Source organism: Lissotriton helveticus, chromosome 7 (genome assembly GCF_964261635.1).
Source record: "Lissotriton helveticus chromosome 7, aLisHel1.1, whole genome shotgun sequence".
NCBI classification, from domain to species: Eukaryota; Metazoa; Chordata; class Amphibia; order Caudata; family Salamandridae; genus Lissotriton; species Lissotriton helveticus.
Genome location: NC_136068.1, coordinates 1,283,581,071 through 1,283,604,474, shown reverse-complemented (window position 1 = coordinate 1,283,604,474; position 23,404 = coordinate 1,283,581,071). Strand labels below are relative to the sequence as shown.

The following is a 23,404-nucleotide window of genomic DNA, read 5'->3' as shown; positions in this document are numbered from 1 at the left end:
CCCGGTGACATATCGAATTGAAACCGATTCCACCAAGCATATATCCCAGATTTACCACATTAATTTGCATAAAAAAATGGAAGGGCCCTTTACCTGTGACAGTGAACGTGGTAGAACCCCAGGCCCCTCTGTTTCACCAGAGCATTGATATGGAGTTACCGTCTTCCCGGAAAAACGAATTGATCACAACTTTACAACCATGGTCCCATATCTTTTCCACCTCTCCCGGGAGAGTTACTGTCATTGAACATACCATTAAAACTCCACTGGGTAAACGGGTCAGGTTAAGACCATACAGTATACCCGAATCTCGCCGTCAGGTAATAAGAGAAGAGATAAAAAAGATGCTTCAAATGGACATCATCGAACCATCCAGGAGCAAATGGAATTCGCCCATTGTGCTTGTGCCAAAGCCGGAAGGTTCAGTCAGATTTTGTATTGATTTTCGCGAGGTAAACAAAATATCTGAATTTGATACCTACCCCCTTGATGAATTGGTGGGGAGGATAGGGAGAGCTAGGTATATAAGTACCCTGGATCTATGTAAGGGGTACTGGCAAATACCCCTCAAGAAGGAAGACAGAGAACAAAACGCTTTCTCAACCCCTGATGGGTTATACCAATTTAAGATGATGCCGTTTGGCTTACATGGGGCCCCGGCAACATTTCAGAGAGCCATGAACATGATAATGAGAGCCCATGATGACTATGCAGGGGCTTATATTGATGATATCGTGATATATAGTGATACATGGGAACAACATCTGTCACACCTTTCTCAAGTAATTCAGACCTTAGGATCATATGGGTTGAGAATAAATCCGGCCAAAAGTCACTTGGCTGCTCAGACAGTCAAATACTTAGGTTACCTATTAGGGGAAGGAGTTATAAGACCCCAATCGTCCAAAGTGACAGCCATATCACAGATCCCAATACCCAGAACAAAAAAAGACTTACGAGCTTTTCTTGGGTTATTAGGTTACTATAGACGGTTAATCCCTATGTTTTCCCAATTAGCAGCTCCGCTAACCGACCTCCTTCAAAAAAATAGCAGAACAGAAGAGATCTTGAGATTCCCTCCGGCTGAGGTATTACACTCTTTTGAAGCCCTAAAAAACTCCCTGACTTCAGATACTGTTCTAGTTAGCCCAGATTATGACCGCCCCTTCATCTTACAAGCTGATGCCTCCGATCACGGTCTAGGAGCAGTTTTATCACAGGAAACTCCACAAGGTGAGAAACGTATACTCTACATTAGTCGCAAACTCTTTCCCAGAGAAAAAAACTATGCGACCATTGAAAAAGAGGCACTGCCAATCAAATGGGCCATTGACTCCTTACGATATTATCTGGAAGGAAGGGAGTACACCCTTTATACTGACCATGCACCCCTAGAATGGTTAGCCAGAAATAAGGGTCACAACAAAAGGGTGCTCAGATGGTTTCTCTCTCTACAGCCCTATAGGTTCAATACTAGACACAGGAAAGGGAAAGAACAAGGAAATGCAGACTATCTATCCAGATATCCCCAAAGTGCAGACCCTAGAAGAAGGACAGCAAGGGAAAGGGGATGTGAGACGGCTCCGGAGTACATAAGAGCCGTACCGAATTAACCCCGGGAGGGACTATAACAATGCGGGTCACGCGTCGCGGCCATACTACCGGACTACCGCAACCATCATCCTCTGCTGTTTTTCCCCAGGGATGCAATGACTGGAAGAACCCGGAAGTGGACCGAACAGAACCCGGAAGCAGTAGGGACGAACCAATGAAAGGCGCGGAGATAGTTGGCGCGCAAGACAAAGACGAAAGCAGGAAAAAGGAAACTGAGAAAGAAGATGCGGGACCGGTGGAAGAAGATGCGGGACCTGTGGAAGAAGACGCGGACCCGTGAAAACCAAGACGCCAGTGAACCAGGACGTGGAAGAAGATAGCTGGTGCGAGGACTGGTGGTGTCCGGAGGAGGCTGGAGAGCGGCCGCGACTCGGGAGGGGAGTTGCGGCGGGGCCGGTGAGTGACACGGCTCGAGGGATTCGGGGAAGAGGGAGGGAGAGTAGGGTGGGACACGTAATAACTTGGAGGGGCTATCTTTGCCAAACCGCCCATTGTTCTAGGATTTCTCTGGCCGCTTTCTTTAGAAAACCACTCGTGATTTCATATTTGATACTTGACCTTGGAGCACCCGGTTTTCCCCGTCCTAGGCACGTATAGGAAAACAACCCCCCCCCCTTTCCCGGTACCTATTTTGAACCACGGCGTTTACAGATTTTGTTTCACCTTTTCACGGACATTCAAACACCTCGTGTGCGGTAAGGGGAAAACTTGGTCCATAATTTTGAACTCAATTCTCACGGTTCCTTCTGTACTTTCTTCCGTCTCCTATGAGCCTCCGGGGAGACCGCCAGGGTCCTGAGGATAAGGAGAAGACAACACCACTACCCATTTCCCCATCTAGCTCATCACCGGAGACATCAGAAGAAGAATCTACCGAGGGACAATCTGCAAAACCCATCACATCTTTATTTGTGTTCAATAAACCACCTTCTTTTAACCCACTACTCCAGCCTCCACGCCTGTTTATAAAATCCGCCCTCCCACAGGCCTATTTCCAGATGGTCTGTGCTGGCCGTGACATCTGGAGAGAGTGTATCCCTCTCTGTTTTTGTATGTAGTACATGGCTGTCATGTTGTCTGTACGAATTAGGACAGTCTTGCGTACGAGCTGACCTTGAAATGCTTTCAGCGCCAGAAAAATCGCTAGGAGCCCTAGATCATTTATATGAAGCGGTTTCTGCTGCAAGCTCCAAATGCCATGAATTGTGTGGGTTTAGAGATGCGCTCCCCAACCTGTCAGTGATGAGTCTGCTGTCAGTACTATCTGTGGAATCGTGTCGCTGAAGGGTCGCCCTTTTGAAAGGTTTTATGTGTTCCGCCACTGCAGAGAGCGATGGGTGCGGCAGTCTACCAACACTAGATCGGATACCTGAACGGGAGCTTGGTTCCACTGACGTGCTAAGCATTCCTGTAGGGGACGCATCTGAAGTCTTGCGTAGGGGACTATAAAAATGCAAGAGGCCATCATTCCCAGTAAGTACATGAACACTCGAGCTGATAAGGAGTGTTGAGGCTGAAACTGAGACATCAGGGTTTGCATATTCCGGACTGTGACTGGAGTTGGGTATGCTAGAGTTATTTGTGTGTTTATAGTAGCTCCTAGATATGCTTGAGACGTGGATGGTTGGAGATGGGATTTGGACAGATTTACTGTGAATCCTAGCTTGTGGAGTAATTGCACAGTTTTTTGTGTGTGGCGTAGACAGCTATTGTGAGAGCTGGCCTTTATGAGCCAGTCGTCTAAGTATGGGAACACATGAATATGTTGTTTTCTTAGATGGGCTGCGACTACTGACAAGCATTTTGTGAAAACCCTGGGTGTGGTTGTTACTCCAAATGGGAGGACTTTGAATTGATAGTTGTGACCTGCTATCACAAACCTGAGGTATTTGCGTTGTGCAGGGTTTATTGGAATATGAAAGTAAGCGTCCTTAAGATCTAGAGTGGAGAGAAAGGTGCCTTGCTGAAGAAGGGGAAGCACTTGTTGGAGTGTTACCATATGAAAATGGTCCAACTGAATGTATAGACTTAGCTCTCTGAGGACAAATATAGGCCTGAGAGAGCCGTCCTTTTAGGGAAATAGAAAGTAAAGGGAGTACACCCATGCTGCCTGGTATGGTAAAGGGACTGGTTCTTTTGCACCTTTCTGCAACAAAGAGAACCTCTTTCTTTAGAAGGGTGAGATGTTCTTGTGACATGAGGTGTGACCTTGGAGGAATGTTCGGAGGAGTGCTTGTAAGCGCCAGGCAATAACCAGATTGGATAATTTGTAGAACCCACGTCTGATGTAATCATATTCCAAAGGAGTAGAAATTGGGAAAGAAGTCCCCGACAGGAGTGGAATGGTCGGGGGTATGGAAAGGAAGTCACTGTTTGGTGTTTGCAGGGGAAGTGTGTGTTGAGTTACCTCTGCCTCTTCCCTTGCCGCGGTTTCCTCTATATCCACCTCTAAAATAACCTATTGAAGAGGGCGACTGATTGTTGCCCTTGTAAGAGGAGGAGGGATTGCCTGTAGACCCATTTTTGGAGCGCGTCTGTAAAATAAACGACGAAAGGATCCTCTGTTGGAAAGTGATTGTAAGGCCCCCATGGACTTAGCAACCTCAGTACCCTTTTTCATGTTTTCTAGTGATGTATCGACAGCTGGACCAAAGAGGTGTTCTTTGTCAAAGGGTTTATTAAGAATAGAGGCTTGTACCTCAGGCTTGAATCCTGAAATTCTTAACCAAACATGTCTAAGGAGCAGTACACTAGTATTTATTGCCCGAACTGCTGTGTCTGCCTGATTTAGAGCACCCCTGATAGAGGTATTTGTTATTAATTCACCCTATAATTCACCATAAGGTCACTAAGCTCTAAACTTAAGCTCATCAGGAAGAAATTCAATTAGCTTTTCGAGCACATCATAATGAGCTCTATCATACCTTGCCAATAGTGCTTGAGCATTGGCAATATGCCAATGATTAGCTGCTTGGGACGCTACTTTTGCCCGAAGCTTTCCCTGTTTGCGAATTAGCTCTTTTACGAGCGTTGGAAACTACCAGAGTCTCCAAGGGTAACTGGCCTTTGATATATACAGGGTAATTAGGTGCAGATGTGTACTTCTTCTCTACCCTGGGCGTGATGATTCTAGCTCTTACAGCGTCTTTAACATTTTTATCAGTATGTTTAAGCATCCCCTTTTAACATTGATAATGTTTATGTAGTCCTTTGAGATGACACTCAAGCAAAAATTCTCCTCTAAACCCTCTTTATGCAGCTCTACTCCATGATATTGTGCAGCTCTGTTAACAAGCTCAATATATCCAATGTTATCATCTGGAGGAGAAGGTCTGGATGGCTATAGGTCAGGGTCATTATCTGGTTGAGGGTCAGCATTATAATTATCCCATGGGTCAGTATCCTGTGGTGTGTCATCTATATCCCCATCCCCTGTATCCTGCGAGTCAGGTGATGGTGGTGTAGGAGAATGTGTGGGTGTAATGAATACATTTGGTTCAATGGTTGAAGATGGTGGAATGTATGGTGGAGAAGGGTTAGTATCCACATTTTTTCCTTTTTAGAGGAATGTGGTAGTCTTATTGTAAGCCGATTTTCCTCTTCTCATGAATATTGGCATGAATCTGTCCAGTTTCTGGATTAATCACAATCTCCTTCTGTATCGGCTTCGAAGGTGGAATATCGGTCCGAGACTCTTTAGTTTAAGTACTTTCTTTAGAATCCGGTTTTGGTGTAGAAAGTTTAGGCTCCGAAGTTTCCGGCTCCGAAAATTTAGCCTTACAGACCTGTGGCACGGAAACCATAAGGTGTTTTGATTTCGAGGCGAAAGTTTCAGGTCAGCACCAGCTCGGGGACGAGTAGAACACGAACCGGAAGGCTATTGTTTATGTTTCAGCGCCGAACTCGAAGGTGGGGCGCTCGAAACCTTTTCTCGGTGCCGACCTTGGCCCGAAGGCAGAGGAGGGACCGGAGCCTTTTTATGGAGGAGATGGTAGGGTAAGGAAGTCTCTTTACTCACAATCCGTTGTCGCGGTTTGAGTGCTTCGGCATCGGAGTCCACTTCAGACACGGAGATGTGTTCCTCCTCCATTTTGGCTTCCTGCATTTGTGATTCTTCGTGTTCGGACTAGTCTCTGAGGAGATCCGGCGTGGAGCCACTTTGCTGGTACATTTCGTGACATCGAGCCCGACGGTCACAGAGCGCCTTCTTCTATCGAAACGGGCGTCACGCATCTCAGAACTTCTCGTCGTGTTCCGGTGATAGGCAAAGGTTGCACACTTCGTTCAAGTCTGTACGCGGACACTTAACGCGACACCCTGAACAGAAGTTAAATGGAGTCTGTTCCATCGACTGCTACCAACCCCCGGCGCGGGTAGGCCAAACGGCCTTCCACGAACCTTCCAATTGAAGTTTTGCAAGTGTAAACGATACGCGGAGAATGGGAAACGCGATCTATAAACAATACCATCCAGGGTAGTGGATTGCAAGTCGAAGGGGGACCGAAGAAACTGTGCCGAACCGGAGCGCAACAATTCAAATCCAAACCCGAAGGCGGAAAAAAACAATCTAACAATGGATTTGATGCCCATGCGCACTATCACCGAAAGGAGGAGTCACCTACCTCGTGACTGGAAAGACTTCTTCGAAGAAAAACAAAGTGCAAACAACCGGACCCAACACTAGAAGGCGATCTATGCATAAAATATGATCTACAGCTCATATGCCCGAACTGTATGTTATTCTCGATGTGAGCTACAGTCTGCACATATTGTCCACATGTTTGCCAGCCGACACTTAGCATCGTTTTGGGATGGTGTTTCCGGTTTTCGTTCCCATTTATTAAACTGCGATTTGCAGCTTGACGGCGGAAATGTCATGTTCGGCCTCAAGCAGGGGTCTGATGGGCGCATCTCTGCTACCACTTTTATTGCCCTTGTCACCGCATAGCTATGTATAGCCAGAGATTGGGCTTTGCAACGACCCCCACGGTTTATCACTGGTTGGTGTTACTGTGTCAGGTAAATGAGATAGAGGCGGTATTCCTACGGTTGAGGGGGCAAAAGGGTGAAAGAACCATTAAACAGCTCTGGACACCACTTTGTCCTAACCAATTGATTACTTCTCCTCAAATGGCATTAGATAACCTTATGAGACACAGTTTAGACTCTCTGTCTTCCTACAACTTGGACTGGTATAAATGAATAGGTGTGCAAAATTCCCAATCGACTTCTCATATCCTCTTATTTTCTTCTTTGGATACTCTCTTCCCAGCTTTTCTCTCTCTCTGTGACACGTTTCCTCCCTTCATAAGTCTCCTTATTGCCGCTGTGCATGTTATTTTATTTTATTCTATATTTAATCAGTAGTAATTTGACTGCTTGAATTCTTTCCATATAAATCTTTTTTTTTTAAAGGGGAAAGAGTAAAAAGACTATGGAGTAAGAGGCATGAAAATAGTTTGGGAAGCATCATCACAATGTAGCCCCTCCAATATTATATTATGCAAAGTGAAAGATGCATAACAGAGCACACAATAAAGACAAAAACAGTCTATGGCAAGGAAGGAAGAAGTCAAATGGACCAAAACCCTCTGTTCTCACTTTAACTAACCACACTGCCAAAAATGTAGAGAACTTTACCTGGGTGGGCTCTTCCTCTCCCCCCTCTGTGTCCTTGCTGAAGCTGACAATAGACCCAGAGGCATGCTTAGTTCGTCCACTGCTGCCTTTGCGACCGGCGGGAGTGTCTGTGGATTTTGGGGTATCACTTGACCATTCACTCTTCTCCTGTTCATTGACCATGTGCACTGCATCCATCACTTGGCCTGATAGCAAGACATCCCGCACCTGACCAGAAAGCAGGGCATCCCGCTCATGTGGCTGCAAATACAAAAAAAAGGCATTATCAAGATATGAGGTGGAAGAAGAGAACACTAGAGTACCTTATTTGTTTATTTAATTTATTTGCAAAATTTTATACAGTGCTGGCTAGACCCAGAGGTATCAGAGCGCTTTACATGAGGATCAGCGAGTTACAGGTTACATAATTACATAATCAAGTATAGACATAGGATAAAAACATGAGATTACACCTTTTCACTGCTTAATTCTCGTCTCGCAACTGAGACTTGAGTTGGAGTTAATAAATATAGACCAGATAGTAAACAGGAACTTTATTAACTATTGTCATCATCTGAGAGAGGCACAAGACGATTCTTAAAAATTCTTGTCTGGAAGGGACTTAGTAACTCATCATCAACAAGAAACACAGTTTATGTGGAAACAAAGCCTGTCTCTAGACTTCAAATACATTACCATCAACTATAACAGCCAGAGATTGAACTTAAGGAACGGAATCAAACATTTGGGTGCTTACTGAAATAAAACAAAGTTACTGTTCATAAACATACATGAGTTTGTTTTATTTCAGTAAGCATTCAGACTTATTTTAGAAGTCCTTCTGGGACAGTACAGTTTGCAAATACATTTTGGTTATGAAGAAAATGAAGACTCACAGAAATATAAAGTATTTAGGGACTTATATATGAAATTATGGCCAAAGACACTGTGTGTACCTGGTTTACTGAGACAGAGGCTGGTACAGACCCTGGCTCAGGCATACACAGCAGGTGAAATGGGGCAGAGGGAGAGTATGTCGCAACAGAGGCTTGTGCATGTCTGGCTAAATGTCAGACCCTAGCACAAAGCCCATTAGACATGGTTTAAGACTGTGCAGAGGGCTCAGCGGCATGCCACTGTGGCTTTGATAATCAAAAAGCTATGCAAAGTGGCTATATCCTTATTGGAATTGGGCAAAGGGCCACCACAGATACCCAGTCCCCACAGTCCACTTTAGACCGAGTGTTTCTTTAAGTAAGGAAGTATCATGAAAAAAGGAGGCCACCATTTCTTTCCCTCTTTAAAAATGTTATGTTATGTTAATTCTTATACAGCGCTTGAATGCCAAGAGTTGTCTTGGCGCTGCTTTGGTCTGAAAACCTTACTTATTTGGGGGTAATGTCTTGACAGGAACCAGGACACTACTGGTTAAAAAGACAGGTTTTTAGTTTTTTCCGAAAATGAAGATGTGTCATTTGTTTTGGTTTGTGAGGGAGAGAGTTAAATAGTTTAGTTGTGCACAAGTGACAAACTAATGCCTCCCCAAAGGGATTTCCTAAATTTCTGAACTACCAAATATTTTGCCGCCATTGACTAGAGTGGTCTAGACGGAAAATACCAGGAGAGCCTGTGTATTAGATAATCCGGTCCTGAGTTATGCAGTGCCTTGAAGGCAATGCATAGCGCTTTTTTCCTAATCATCTTGAATGAGTAGAAAACAGATGACGTGATCTGGTTGACCTGACTTTCTAAAGTCAATCTGTTGTCGAAGAATTTGAATTCTTACTGAGTTAGGTTTTACTTACCTGACAGTGTCAGAAGGAGGCATACTTTTTTTAAAGAGGTTTTGTGTAGTGTAGTGACTGTCACTAAAAATGGTAATTTTACATTTTGCAAAGTTAAATTAGACCTATGTAAATTTATAGCACAACGTAAATTCAATTGTTTCTTGGCTATGACTATGAGGAGAGAATAACTACAAAAAAAAGTTGCTAGGAAGGAAGAAGGGTCCTCTCTAATGAATCTCCATAAATGCGTTGGTGTTGAGGAATGTTTTTGCGACAGTTGGGGTAAAACAGCGATAAAAAAACAAAGTGGACAGCAAAAAAGCAGACAAAATGCATAGCAAACAAAGTCTTCCCATTTTAGAGTCAAATGAAGATGGTGAGTTTTGGCCGCTTACCAAATTAAACGTGAATTTGCATCTGCTGCTAAAATGAACACAGCCTGTATTTGTATTAGAATTTCTGATGACTAGGCAAGGAAATACAAATTCAGTGAAGAACAGCGTCTGAAAAATGCAGAATAAATAAGGTAACATCCTCATTTTAATGGCCCAGAAGATTATGAGGCAAAAGATCATATGGATATGGTATCCAATTCAGAGAACGGTGAATTTTGTGAGAAAGCGATGAAGCACATACTACCTCTTCTCAGTGCTTAATGTGAGCCAGTGGTAGCTGGGCAGGCCCACTAGCATGCATTTCTGGGAACTGGTACTTATTTTTCCTTATTGGATAAATACAGACAGAGTGTAAGAGATGGAAAAATATATGGGAAAGGAGGAGGGAGAGAAAGACAAATATTGTCAACAAAGGAGGAAGCAGCGGCCTGTCAGAGTGAGATAAAGTGGCAGGGAGTGTCTATGCTAGAGGATCTACACCTCTCTTCTCCATAAACCTGGAATCCTGCTCCGTATTCAGTGGTCTCCTGGGCTCAGTTATGGCTTTCATGTGGTGGGTGCCCAGGAGAAGGATGAGGTCACATGACCATTTTACAGGTGGCACCTAGCTCCTCACAGCTCTTCTCCCACAGCTGGTGTCCTGTACCTTACTGATGAGTCTCCCATATGGCCTTCAGATGCTGAGGGCCCACGAGAAGGTTGTGGCCATCAGGACAATCAACAGGTGTCCACCTAGCTCGATGTTAGCACTGGTGGTGTTCTCAGGCCTGGCTTTTCATTGGACAATCTAATGCATTCTGGTATACATAAAACACTGAAAGAATTAAGAAAGTAAACTGGGTTAAAAGCTCAGGTTTGGGGCAGTGTCTGGGGAGGATGAAGTAGGGTGGTGACACTGGCTACACACTGCGCTCATGTTCAGGCATTTTGCTATGCACTAATCCATTTTCTTGACCTTGCATGCATTGAATACGGATGGCATAGGACAGAGAACACAGTGTTCCAGTGTTTTCTGTCTGGTGTGAAGAGGTTACGAGGCTCAAAGGAACAACCATCAAAAACGTCAAAACCAGATTTAAACTCAATCGGGGCATAACAAAAGAAGTTGGGAAAAACATATTAGTCCCTTCAAGACCTTGATCATAACTGGTGACATGAAATAGGCTGGCTGGCCTGGAAGGCAGAGAAATGCCAACTTGGTGGAAATGTATCCCTTGGGGTAGACCACCACAGCCTGCTAGCCCGCCAATAGACAAACCGAGGACCTCAGAGAGTTGTGTCATCAAGGTACAACATTTTGTTTCGGACACCAAGTGAGAAATGTATTACAACTTCCAGAATAAAACAACTTAGAGAGAGAAAACACCTGGAAAGAATGACACTGACCATCTACATTGGCAGCCGGAAGTACTTTAAGTGTTCCTGAGCAATCTCCGGGCTTGACAGCTGAGGCTCTAGAGGTGGGTACGACTGGGAGAGGTAGAAAGAGCACAGAACACACAAAGCATCTCAGGAGGTATGTAACCCATACCCCTGGAAGCCCGTCTGCGCAATAATTACTTGATCTTGGAAATTGTTCCACAAATCCAATGAAATCAAGGGTATAGGAGGAAACGCATAACAAACTAGAAAATTCCATCTTAACCTCGTGGCCCCTGCAATTGATACTTGAGGACACTAAACTGACGGCTGTGAGTGTTCTTTCAAGTGTGAAAAAGTTCCACCTGAGGTCTGCGGCACAGGGAAACAATGTTCAGTACCAGCTTCGGATGCAGGGGTACTTTTGGTCGTCAAGAAGACACAGACTAAAAAAGTTCGACCTGGCATCAGAAAGCAAGCCAAGGGAGTTGGCAACTAGCCAGATGGATGTATGTCAGTACAACGCGATCTTTTAGATCGCGGTACTTGACATCACAGGTTTTACAACGCAAGTCGTTACAACGACTTGCGTTGGAGGGCGCGGATTTAGGATTTTTTTTATTTTATATTCCAACACCAGTCCCCGTAACAGTGGGGAAGGTGTTGGACTATAAAATTAAAACATTCCTTATCCCACAGCGCCATCCAGCGCAAGTCGTAGTAACGACTTGCGTTGTAATAGCTGCGGGAAAAGGTCGTGCGGTGTAAACACCGCGTTGTAAACGACGTTTCCCAGCCAGATACCATGCTGGTGGGTCCACACCCAAAGTCTGAATGCTTCCCGACAGAGAAGGTGAGACCCTCCTGCCCCTGATTGTAGAAATATCACATCATAGCTGTACAGTCCATCAAGATCTGGATGTGCTAACCACGAAGAGAAAGGAGGAATGCTTTTAGAGTTAGGCGGACTGCCCTCAAAGCAGGTTGAACACCTGCTCCCCAAGAGACCAGAATCCTCAGATCTCCAGTTCCTTTGAGATGCAGCTCCCTACAGACAGTATATGCATCAGTCACCACTGTGGTCACTGAAAGAGGAATGTGAAAGGACATCCCTTGAGACAAGTGCTTCTCTACTGACCACAGCACCGGTTCGACACAGCGTTCCGGGAAATAATGATGGTGCCCGGCAGATCTCCCAAGTGTTGGAACCACTATCAATTATGTGCTTGCATGAGTATGTGACTACAAGGATGTAGGAGGCCAGCATACCTAGACGGCGACCTTGCAGACTGGAACTTGAATTCCCTTCGGAAGCATCAGAATCATATCTCAAGTGTTCCAGTTCCACTGACGGGGATGGAATGGCTCCCAAAGATGTCATGCCCACTACTGGCCCTATGAACAAGAAGCCCAGAGAGGGCTTGGGCACATTGATGATGAGGTCCAAGTAAAACAGCAGAGATACTGTTGTTTGCAGGTAATGCAGCAAACTTTCTTTGAGCAGACAGCCGTCTAGGTACAGGAATAGCCCTTCTCAGATGAGCTGCAACCTCTCACATCACCTTGGTGAAGGTCCAAGGTTTAGGTGTCTGTCTGAGCAGGAGGACCACGAACTGGTATTGCATGGACCCTACTACAAAAAACAAGAACCTCTTGTGTCACAGCAGCATTGGTATGTGAAAAAATGTGTATTGCAAGAAGAGGGTTAGTATTCAGTCTTTCGCTTCCAGCACTAGAAGAAACCCAGCCATGGACAGTGTCTTCCGGGTGGAGGTAAAAGAGACTGAGGTCTAGGATCGGAAGAAGACCGCTGTACTCCTTGGAAGCCAGGAAGTACATGGCTTCCACCTCCTGCTTCAGGATCAGCAGATGTCCCTCCCACTGAAGGAACTGAGGGCAGTGGGTGAGGGGCCGCCTACTGAAAGGGTAAGGCATTCCTTCTTTCATGATGTTTTGGCCTTCCATGCTTGCAGATAGGAGGATACATATATCCCCTTAATAACCAGACATTAATCTTCGTGGGTGACCTAAAGTGGCTTTCATGATGTTTTGGCCTTCCAGGCTTGCAGATAGGAGGATACGTATATCCCCTTAATGACCAGACATTAATCTTCGTGGGTGACCTAAAGTGGCTTTCCAGCTGGTGCAGGTGAGGGCAAGGAGTAGGAGACAGTCTGAGGAGGCTGGCAACCTTTTTCTCTTCCCCTGCTTATGTACTGTTGCATCAGGTGGTAGGGCTGTTGGACTGACTGAGATGGCTAATGCTGCCAAAAGTAACAGAAAAATACCTGAAACTTTCAGAACAGCCTTTAGTTCCGGGCCAGATACTGGAGGCCAAGAAAAGGGGACTTAGCCCTACCCACCCTGAATCTCTCCAATGCCTATTCAGTCTTATTTCCAAGCAGGCGGGTCCCATCAAATGGCATGTTCATACAACTCGCCTGCATGCTCCCAGAGAATGCAGTGGTAGGAAGTAAGGCATCATTTAACAAGGTTATGAAGGATCCCACAGACCTGGTCATACAATCCACTGTGCCTAGGTCTGCTCTGATAATCCGTTGTGAGGGTCTAGGCAATCCCTCACCATCTCTGCGAAGTGGGGTCTGCTGTGATCCAAGAGAACAATAAATACCCCAACTCCCACAGGGTATGTGAATATCTGGAAAACAGACAGGTTGCATTCACAGATTTAAGAGCAAAGGTACTAGCAGCAAATATGTGTTTACTGAGCTCTGGAATTTTGGATTCCCTATCTGAAAGGGGATGTAGGGAATGTACTGGGATTCTACTTAATTCATGACTAAGCCTGTACAGTCAGACTTTCTGGTTAGGGGTGAGAATACAGGAAGGTAGGGACCCCTAGTGCTGACATATATCACCTAGCAATGAGGCTAATAACTGTTGGACAGAGATGGTTTATCCCATGCCACTTTAATGGGCTCAAGCAACAAAGGCATAATGTAGATGAAGGTGGTTAGAGCACCCATGGTAAAATGATCACCTAGGCCTCCACTGTGGGTAAAGGAAGTTCCAAGACTTCTGTTTCTTTCCTAAACATGGTATGGAAGAACATGAGTGTTTGCGCCACGATTTGTAGCGCTTTACAATACTGCGAAGCGCCTGGGCCAACTTCCAGTCTCAACGAGGGAGGTAGTTATCATCCCTCTCCTTAAACCTGGTAAGCCAGCATGAGACAGATCTGTGTACCGTCCGCTATCCATACTTAATACAGATTACAAAATATTGAGTCGCATATTAGCCACTCGACTTTCATGTCAACCATAATACATCAGGATCAGGCTGATTTATTCCAGCTCGGAATACGGCCTAAAATATTTGGCGCTTACTGCGGATACTAGAAGCAGACTCCTATCCGAAAGACGCAGCCACCGTATTTGCTGTTGATATAGAGAAAGCATTTAACAGTCTGGAATGGCCCTACCTGTTCCATGTCATGGCCAAATTTGGACTCGGGGACAAATTTATAGAGTGTCCGGCTTTACTCTACAAGTGCTCCACGGCACAGGTTAGAATGGGTGCGTTGATATCCGACGCTTGTGAGGTAGGCCGGGGTACAAGGCAGGGACGCCCGCTGTCCCCACTCCTCTTTATGCTGGCCATGGAACCACTGGCGTCAAAGGCCAGGACGGGGCGATACTACACAGGCCTACAAGTGCATGGACAGGCTCACCACATAGCCTTATACGCCGACGACTTGCTCATGTTCTTGGAAGACACGGGGAAAGCACTACTAGGGGCGATGGCATTATTACATGAATTGTGAGTGGTGTCTGGCCTTAGAGTAAATTGGGCTAAGTCATGGATCGACCGTGTCCCGGCCATTGGTATTCAAGATAGAGCATTAGAACTGCTCTCTTCCTTTCTCACGAACAGGACACAGGCGGTGACACTAGGTCCCTTTCTATCTACACAACTGACGCTACAGTGTGGAGTGCCTCAAGGCTCATCCCTAAGTCCGACACTTTTTAATATTTATGTGTCGGACCTAGCTAGAGTTATCAAAGCTTATGGGATGAACCTTACATCCTACGCGGACGACACTCAGTTGGTGTTGGCAGTATTCGATGACGGAGAGAAGGTGGCAGAATGCTTTCAAGAAGGAATGCTGGCCATCAGTAATTGGATGGCCAGCAATTGCTTGAAATTGAACTCCGAAAAAACGGAGGTTATCATCTTTGGAAAGCTTTCTCCGCCATGGTCCAGCTCATGGAGGCCATCACCATTGGGAACCTTACCCAGCCCGGTATCCAAGGTTAGGAACCTGGGAGTCATATTTGACGACAGTTTGATTTTTTTCTCTCATACTAACCAAGTAGTTTTAACTGCTTTTTACAAACATAAATTGATTAAGAAACTGATCCCTTATCTTCCAGAAAGTGCAGGAAAAACTTTGGTCAGCACGTTGGGGATGTCCTCTCTGGACTACTGCAATGGGCTGTTTGCCAATGCACAATGTAGGGTGATTAACAAATTGCAAACGGTCCAGAACGCTGCTGCAAGATTGTTATCAGGGACTCCCAAATTTAAACCCATAATGCATGTCATTAGGAACTACCATTGGCTAATGGTCAGGAACCGTGTAAAATTCAAATCTCTATGTATTGCATTCAAAACTGCACATCAACTAGGCCCTCAGTTCTTGAAAGATGATCTATCCTTTTATTGTCCCAATAGGCAACTCTGCTCAATGACTGCTTATCAGTTACAGGTCCCAAGAGTAAAGACAGTATCTTGGGGAGATCGGCGCTTCGTAGTAACAACTGCCAGACTGTGGAATGCCTTGCCTCCACAGATCCGCTCATGCCAGACATTACTGCCTTTCCGCAAGTTGATAAAAACATGGCTGTGCAATCAATAAGCGGCTGCTCTCCTGTAAGCTGAAGTGTATTTTGGCCATCTAACCTTCAGCTAGCTCCTGATCCTGCTCAGTCCACAGCGCCGAGACGCCCAAGGGCATTTGGTGCTCTTTACAAGTTTCAAAAATAAATAAATACATAAATGGCTGTTCCCAACAGTCGAAGACAGACGGAACGCAGGACAAAGCAGGGGTGCAGTGGGAATACAGGTGCCTCCCGTATTTAGGGGTTAAGATATACCATGTACAAGCTGATATGTTGGAGGGCAATATTGTTAGAGCAGTGAGAGGTCTGGCGAGCAGTTTAGAGTTCTGGGGGTCACGTCCACTATCAGTTGCTGGGCGAGTGGCCTTACTTAAGATGGTGGCCCTCCCATGGCTATTATATAACTTTGGGATCCTGCCGGTTAGGATCCCGGCGTGGATTTTTAAACAGCTTACGTCCACGGTCACAGGCTCCCTGTGGGGTACTGGTAGGCAAAGGGTGGCCTTGACTGTATTAATGCGTACAAGATCAGAGGGAGGATGGGCAGTTCCTGATTTTGAAACCTATTATATAGCTGCTCAGCTGCAATGGCTCATGCAAAGAGTAGTGACACAGCTGCGTGGGCCAGAGGAGGAAAGAGAGAACCCCGGCATTGGGATTTCTCTCTCAAACTGTGCTGGACCTACCTGTCCAGGCCGGAGCCCTCCCAGAGGACCTTAGAACAGCAAGGCAGTGCTGGAAACGGAGCCTAAAACAAGCAGGCATCGAGGTGCCATATGACCCTGATATTCCACTATCCATGTGTGAGGCGCTTCCCCATGGAGGCTCCTGGCGGGATTTGGTAAATTGGGGCGAAAAAGGGTTGACTACTATAGGGGATCTGTTTGAAGATGGTAACATGCTGCTTTTTCACGACTTGCAGGAGCGATTTGACGTAAGAGGGGGGAACTTCTTGCTCTATGCAGCGCTTACTGCGGCTATTCGTAAGCACTGGAAGGAGGGCCTAACTGAACTGGGCACCTCCCTGGGCTGTCAACATATAGTAATTGCTGCGGGAAAGTTTAAAGCGGTCATGTGCTTGTACAAGCGTATGACGCAGGAGAAGCTGGCACCCCTAGATGTCCTTAAGCACAAACGGGAGGCAGATGTGGGGAAAGAGAAACCAGATAGGACCTGGGCCGAGATAGTGGAAAGAGTGTGGAAGAGCACCAGGAGCGCCTGTTTTCAACTGGTGCACTTTTGCATCTTACACAGAGCCTACCTCACTCCAGCAAAGATCAAAGCCTACTTTGACACTGATTCAGACGAGCGCCCGAGCTGCCAGGGAGAGGGAGCGGACTTTCCTCACATGATCTGGGGGTGCCCACAACTAGCTACTTATTGGACTGAGGTAGTGACCTTGTTGAATGTTGTAACGGACAGAGAGCTGGAGCTGGCAATAGGGCTGTGTGTGCTGCATCGGTTTCCACATATGGCTAAAACTAAGATCACTAGCAAATTGTTAGATATGGGCCTTTTGCTGGCCAAAAGGGAAATCATGATGCATTGGAAAGCACGAAGGGCCCCCAACGTAGCTAGGTGGAAGAAGGAATTCAGCAAATGGGCGGAATGTGATGGGATAGTACGGTTGCAATTAGCAAAGAGAACGGGTAGCGAGAAGACATAGGAAGCGCCCAAGGCATTGGAACGATTGGTGGGATTATTAAAGTACCCAGACACTGATAGAGATGAAGACAGTGAGAGTACCATACTGGAGATAGAGAATGGAAATGCTAGCACTTAGCTACAGCGGTACTGCCACCCCTAGCACCCACATGATATAAGAGCACCGGGTAGAGGCGCTCAACCAACCTCACTATTAGCTTTGGTAGGCTACCGACATCTATACATAACAGATGCATATTGAGTGTATTGTGCAGAATTGGAAGTGACATGCCTGGGGGGAGAGGTTGGGTTGGGGGGAGGCTCGGGAGTTTAGTTAGAGTAGTAACAATGTGATTTATAATGCAATTATAGATCAGGGAAGTCATTAATTAGTGAGGACTATTCCCTTTATTTCGGTCTGGTTCTTCATTTTGTCTCAGTCGTTGCAAGGTAGCATACTGGTATGTACAGTAGTCTTCAATTTATGTGAATTAGCACTGTATGTTTGTAATGATCATTGAGCTGGGAATTATTAGGAAACAGATTTTGATATATTGTTAATTGCTGTTAACACCGAAAAACTCAAAGTTTATTTACTAAAAAAACAAAAATAGAAGAACATCAGTGTAGGAGGGGCAGGAGCTTTTAGAAACTCCATTTCTGTATCAGGCGACATTTCCAGCCAGTTAGAGTTTAGAAGGGTAAGATAATTGGCTGTGTCCAAGGAAGATGAGGGTAACACGGTTTTTACTTCATTACTGTTGTCATCATTGTGCACAACAGAAGTGGAACCTGTTTTGGATCTCAGTCAGTCCACGCAAATCCTCCATAGTTTGCTAGTAACTCTGGTGTGGTACTGACTTAGCCTCAGATAGTTCCTTGTGCATGGTCTCCTCCACTAGCCTTTGGGCCTCCAAATTGGACCTGTGGAGAATAGCCTTTTATTTGGAAGGCTCTGGTGGAGGATCTGGTGCAGTTGGTGGGGTCAGTATTGGCACCACTGCAGTGTTGGAAGTGGCTCCTTAACTGGTGCTGCAGCAGGCATCAGCACTGCAGCAAGTGGGTGCAATACTAAAGAAGGACCGTTACTGGGATAAAGCCAAACAGCGCCAGAGTCATCCCTTGAGGAAGAGTCCAGAGGTCGTATCACACTGAGAACAGACCCAAATGCCTAAACTCATACAGGGTCAATAACTGACCCATTGGTCGTAAGGGCACACCAGAACGGATTGCCGGCTGTCTGAAAAATTTGGCACTAATAAAGAACCAAATTGCCTCTTGGAGCTGTAAACTCCAGAGACGCCAGCTTCACATCAGAGTCATGAATGGTACAGGCATAAAGGAGCCCAGAGATGGCTCAACGGCGGGCACCAAAGAAGACGGTGCTGCCAAAATCTACCTGAACAGTGTGATGTTTATGAGCACTGGCTCAAAGGACGACTAAGGCAGGGGCAGGTGTACGTGGAGGCAATCTACCTTTCAACCTGGAACAGCTTCAAGACAAGTCATCATCGCGCTTCCTCTTCTTCTTGTGCTTCCTGCTTTTTTCATTTGGAACACTTCAATATCAATGAAGAGCACGTCTCGAACTAGATCGTTCGTGATCCTCATGGATCCCGATGTTCGTTAGAGGGTGCAGCCCATAAAACATTTGGCCTTGTGGTGCATGAGGCTGCCATTTGTCAAACATTATCGAGCCCTGCTCAGTATCAAGCACAACAGACCTTATGAGGGTCTGAAATGGACATCTGTCCATTGCAAGTGCAACAATTCACTAGCATTGCACTGAATTTTTTGAAGAGAAAAATCTCTATGTTCGAGGAAAAAATGACAAAAGTGGGAGAGAGCAGTTGCAGATCTGCATCCAAGGATGCAGAAAAAAGGAAGAGGAGGTCAGTTTGGCAGAGTAGATGCTTTAAGTCGTCCTCCTGCTATCACTCTTGTTGCAACAGTGCCTAGGGATATTCAACAAGTGAGGAATTTGCAGGGACAAGTATTCATCAAAAGTATACTTCCACTTCCCTTTAGCTCTACCTTGCTTGCTTAGAAGGGTGTATAGGTTGAACATTCGGTGAGCCTAGACGGTAAAGCTTCTATCGTAGGAGCAAATGGTTAGCAATTTGAGACCCAGCATTGGCAGACTCATAATTCATAAATTAATTCTCTAATCAATACAAGCGTAGTCTGAAACATTACAAATAAAGTAGAGAGATGATTGCTTCTTATACATGTACGGAAAGCTATCGTCTGCTTGACTGGCTGAACAATTAGAGGCGTCGCACTGATTTTGAAAACAGATTTACAATAAGTTGGTATTTTCCATGTGATAATACTCAGATTAGCTCTGAAGAAGTTGGTTTTTATAAAGCCAAGAGACTATTAAGAGAACCAACAGTGCACTCCTCTTTCTGTACTAGTCAGAGGTTGTAAGGCAAAGTCCTCTTTGAAACTGCCGTTGCGTCTAGGATCAATGAGCAATCCATTTGGGCTCCTGAAGAATGTGGATTGTCATGATATGGTAAACCTGTTCAATTCCAAGTATATCAATTAATGTCAATATATTCCTATTTTATGATGACTTTCTCTTTTGCATTTATGTATGCATAGAAATATTGGAGACATGCATCCCCCCTTCTGAGCTGGGAGGCTACTAAAGCTAGGCATTTGGTGAAGTTCTTTGGGGCTGTTGTAACTTCAAAGGACAACACTTTGAAATGGTAGTTCTAACTATTTATCATGAAGAATGGTTAGTGAGCTTTCCCCTCCGTAACAATCTCTCCTGCCCTCTTCTGCTATTTGTCAAGGAGATGTTAATGCAAGGCCTCCATTTCTTTCCAGTGGGTCCTGTCGTAATGGGGCAGGGAGCCCACGGAACTGGATATGCAGCAGTGGTTGTAGCACAAACTGCCACTCTTTCACCAGCTGCAGCAAGGAGCATGCTCTCCTTATAAGGATGGGGAGCTCCACCTCTGGCTTATGCTACTGCTCTCTTTCGGGTGGTAAAAACCACCAGGGAGTCCGTGGGAACATGTCTTTTATATAGCGAGGATCGGATGGTGCAGGTTTGAACTTTTTCTCAATCCTGGGATTTACCAAAAAGGATTTTACAAGCTGAGGAACATTTCTGGGGTAGAGTTTACAATACCTTTCAACACATGAAGAAACTAAAGGTACCGTTTGGTTCTGGATAGCGTCCTTGACACAAAGTCGATGTGGTTCTCCAGGGTAATTTGGATATCATAGACAGCATGCTGGATGGCACTGTGGTAAGCAATGGTATTGTCAGGAGTGGAGGCCCTAATATGAACGCGCTCGAGGTCAGGATCCCCTGGGGGCTTCACGCTAGAGTCATTCAAAGGATTGTGTGTTGGGTGTGTGAAAACGGACGCCTCAAAGTCGTCTGCTAGAGAGTAGGGACAGGCAGTGCCTCAGTCGGAATAAGATTACAGTTACCTCTGAGGAGAATTCACAGGAGGTGGAAGGCTTAGAGGTGGCAGAGGTCGTGGTAGTGGAGGTGGAGTAGGGGCGGAGGTGATCTAGCATCCTTGTCCTTTGTAAGCTTGAAAGGTGGCATTTGTATAGCAGTATCTGGTTGTGAAGTGTCCTCAAAGGAGAGTGCCCATGTGGGGACTAACCATGATGCATATTTGCCTGTCATCAAGCGTCTGCTGGAGCTTCTCAAGGAATGAGTCTCTCTTCAGAGTCAGTCGTGGATGGTCTCAGAACCGATGATGATTTCGGCAACTTTGTCTTCGACAGAGTTGTCAGCTTTGACATCTCATTGGTGAGGTGTGCTCTTGGATTTGAAGGCCAAAGTTATTCATAGTATGGAAAGCACCATCTGTCGTCCAATAAACAATAAAGCAATGGGTGAGATAACCTCATCTAACAGAGGTCAAGAACAATCTCACAGGCTTGACTCCTTGGCTTGCCTGTCCTTATTCACACCTATACCTATAGGGAAAATACTTGGGTGTGCCTTCCGGCCTGGGGGAACATAATCTCAGAACACTACATTTTGGGTATAATCTAGAATAGACATTCAGTAAAAATGTGCTTTATTAGCTCCTATCCAACCACCAAAGAAGCAAAACCATCTTCCTCCAGAAGCATTGCAGGATGAAAACTTAAAACTCTTTCTTAATATGCATTAGAGCCAACTCTGAAACGCCCAGCGAAATCAAAGATTTTATCTGAGATTCTTCATCAAGAAAAAACTAACGAGAATGGCCTGGGTTCAAACTAAGGCACACCACAAATTTATCAAGGAGCAAGGCTTCAAAATAGTCACATTGATGGATATATTCCATTCCATAAATTAAAGTCATTATCTTTAGTACACTGACCTAGAGAATGCATACTTCAATATATCAATCCTTATTCGTCATTAAAAATATCTAAGATCAATGGTCAGTATTATCAGATAATGATTATTTAGCTCTCTCATGGTGGATGATGGAAGATAATTAATTTCAAGGGGCAGAGATTACAGATTCAAAAAGACAATTCCATCTGAGGTCTGGGACTCTCATCTTCAGGACCTAGCAACAATTTGACTCAAACGTAGAGATATATAGATCTGGTAAGTAATGAGGAAACAAAGAATAAGGGCCAGATGTAGAAACATTAGGAAGACCGATTTTCTAATTATGATTCTCTCCTAATCGCACTTAGGAAATCGGCTTTCTAAATGTATGAAACTCTTTTGAATTTCATTTAGGGATTCCATGTGGGTTGTAAATCGACCTACCTCATGAATATTAATGAGGAGGTTTGCAACTAGGAATCACAGCCATCACAGGGAAGGTGGCTTGCTGCAGCCAGCAGATCACCATGTCTGTGCTTCCAACACAGGAGTGAGGGGTAGTTAAAACATTTTCAGAAAAAGCACAATTTAAAAAGATTCCCAAGGACTTTTTATACCAAAAGAGCCTTCCTCATTCCAGGGAAATTAGTTTAATCTGAAAGAAACAGGTTAGTATTAGATTCCTTACCTTAGAATATCCCCAGGCGTCAGATTGGATCCGGAAACTTTTGCGTAGCAGTACGCTTGCGCATCGGTAGGCGTCGTCTGCGGCTCTGCGTCCGTCGTCGGCGCTGGGATGACGTCGCCGGAGTACTTAGTCGCCGCCCTAGCGCGCTGACGTCAGTTCTTCTTTTTTCCGCGCCAGCAAGTGCCGATCTGGAAAAAGTTGTAGCCTAGTCAATTTTTGACTAACTTTTTCGATCCTTTTTGATCATCTTTCGAAGTCTCTCGACTCAGACGGTGCCGGTAGGGATGCCCGGGTTCAAACCCTGCGTCGATTGCAGCTAACTGATGTCTGTTACCGACCCCCATCACCGGTGCCTTCACTGTCTGGGCCCCGACCACGACGACAAGTCCTGCTCAGACTGCCGGGCCCCGACGTCTAAAGCTAGACGGGAGCGGTCCCGCAAGCGACTCGAGCTCCAGCAGTCAGCCCCGCGCCGCTTGAGGTCCCGGTCCGGAAGGAGGTCGAGGGACCGGTCGCAGGGCCGGAATCTCCACAGTTCCGGGAGTCGTCATCAGTCTTCGAGCTCGAAGTCCTCAGGTAAGAGGCACAAGAAGTTTAAGAGGCGCCATCGTTCTTCTGACTCTTCCCCCCCACCCCCCGACGCTTGCGTGACGCGGCCGGGGTTTCGGGTGACACCGCCCTGCGGCTCCGCCGGAGCCGCAGGCGTCGCGGCCTGCTCCATACCCGCCGGTCCCAGGGCAGAACGTGACGCCGGAGGAGATAGAGTCCTTCCTCATGGCCATAAGGTCGCTCGCTCATCCGTCGGGTTCTGCGGCACCTTCGGTCCCCACGCGGTCCGGGTGCTTCGGCCCCGGCACCGTCGGGTGCTTCAGCACCGCCGGCGACTTCGGTCCCGACGCTGGCGACTTCGGTCCTGGTGCCACAGGGACCCACCAGATCCGGATCGTCGCCGGTCGACCTAACGACCTCGCCGGGGCCGGCCCCTAGGATGTAGCCCCCGGCGCCGTCCCAGGACGCCGCCGTCCCCGGTCCTACCCTCGATTCGGGTCCGGTGTCGGAGCGGCGCCGCTCTCGACGCCAGTGGGAGATTTTTACTTCTACGACCCTGCCCCATCCTTTGAACCGGAGTA

At 46.0% G+C, this 23,404-nt stretch overlaps 1 protein-coding gene across 4 annotated transcripts in view; it reads right to left on the bottom strand.

Annotated features, from left to right (window-relative positions):
• The window catches only part of TMEM94 (transmembrane protein 94), a 968,231-nt gene that overhangs the window by 540,123 nt on the left and 404,704 nt on the right, over nucleotides 1–23,404 (bottom strand). For all 4 annotated transcript variants that reach the window (XM_078654522.1, XM_078654523.1, XM_078654524.1 and 1 more), the window contains one exon: nucleotides 7,255–7,494. In XM_078654522.1, the coding sequence (XP_078510648.1) occupies nucleotides 7,255–7,494 (240 nt within the window). The remainder of the gene's footprint in view (nucleotides 1–7,254; nucleotides 7,495–23,404) is intronic.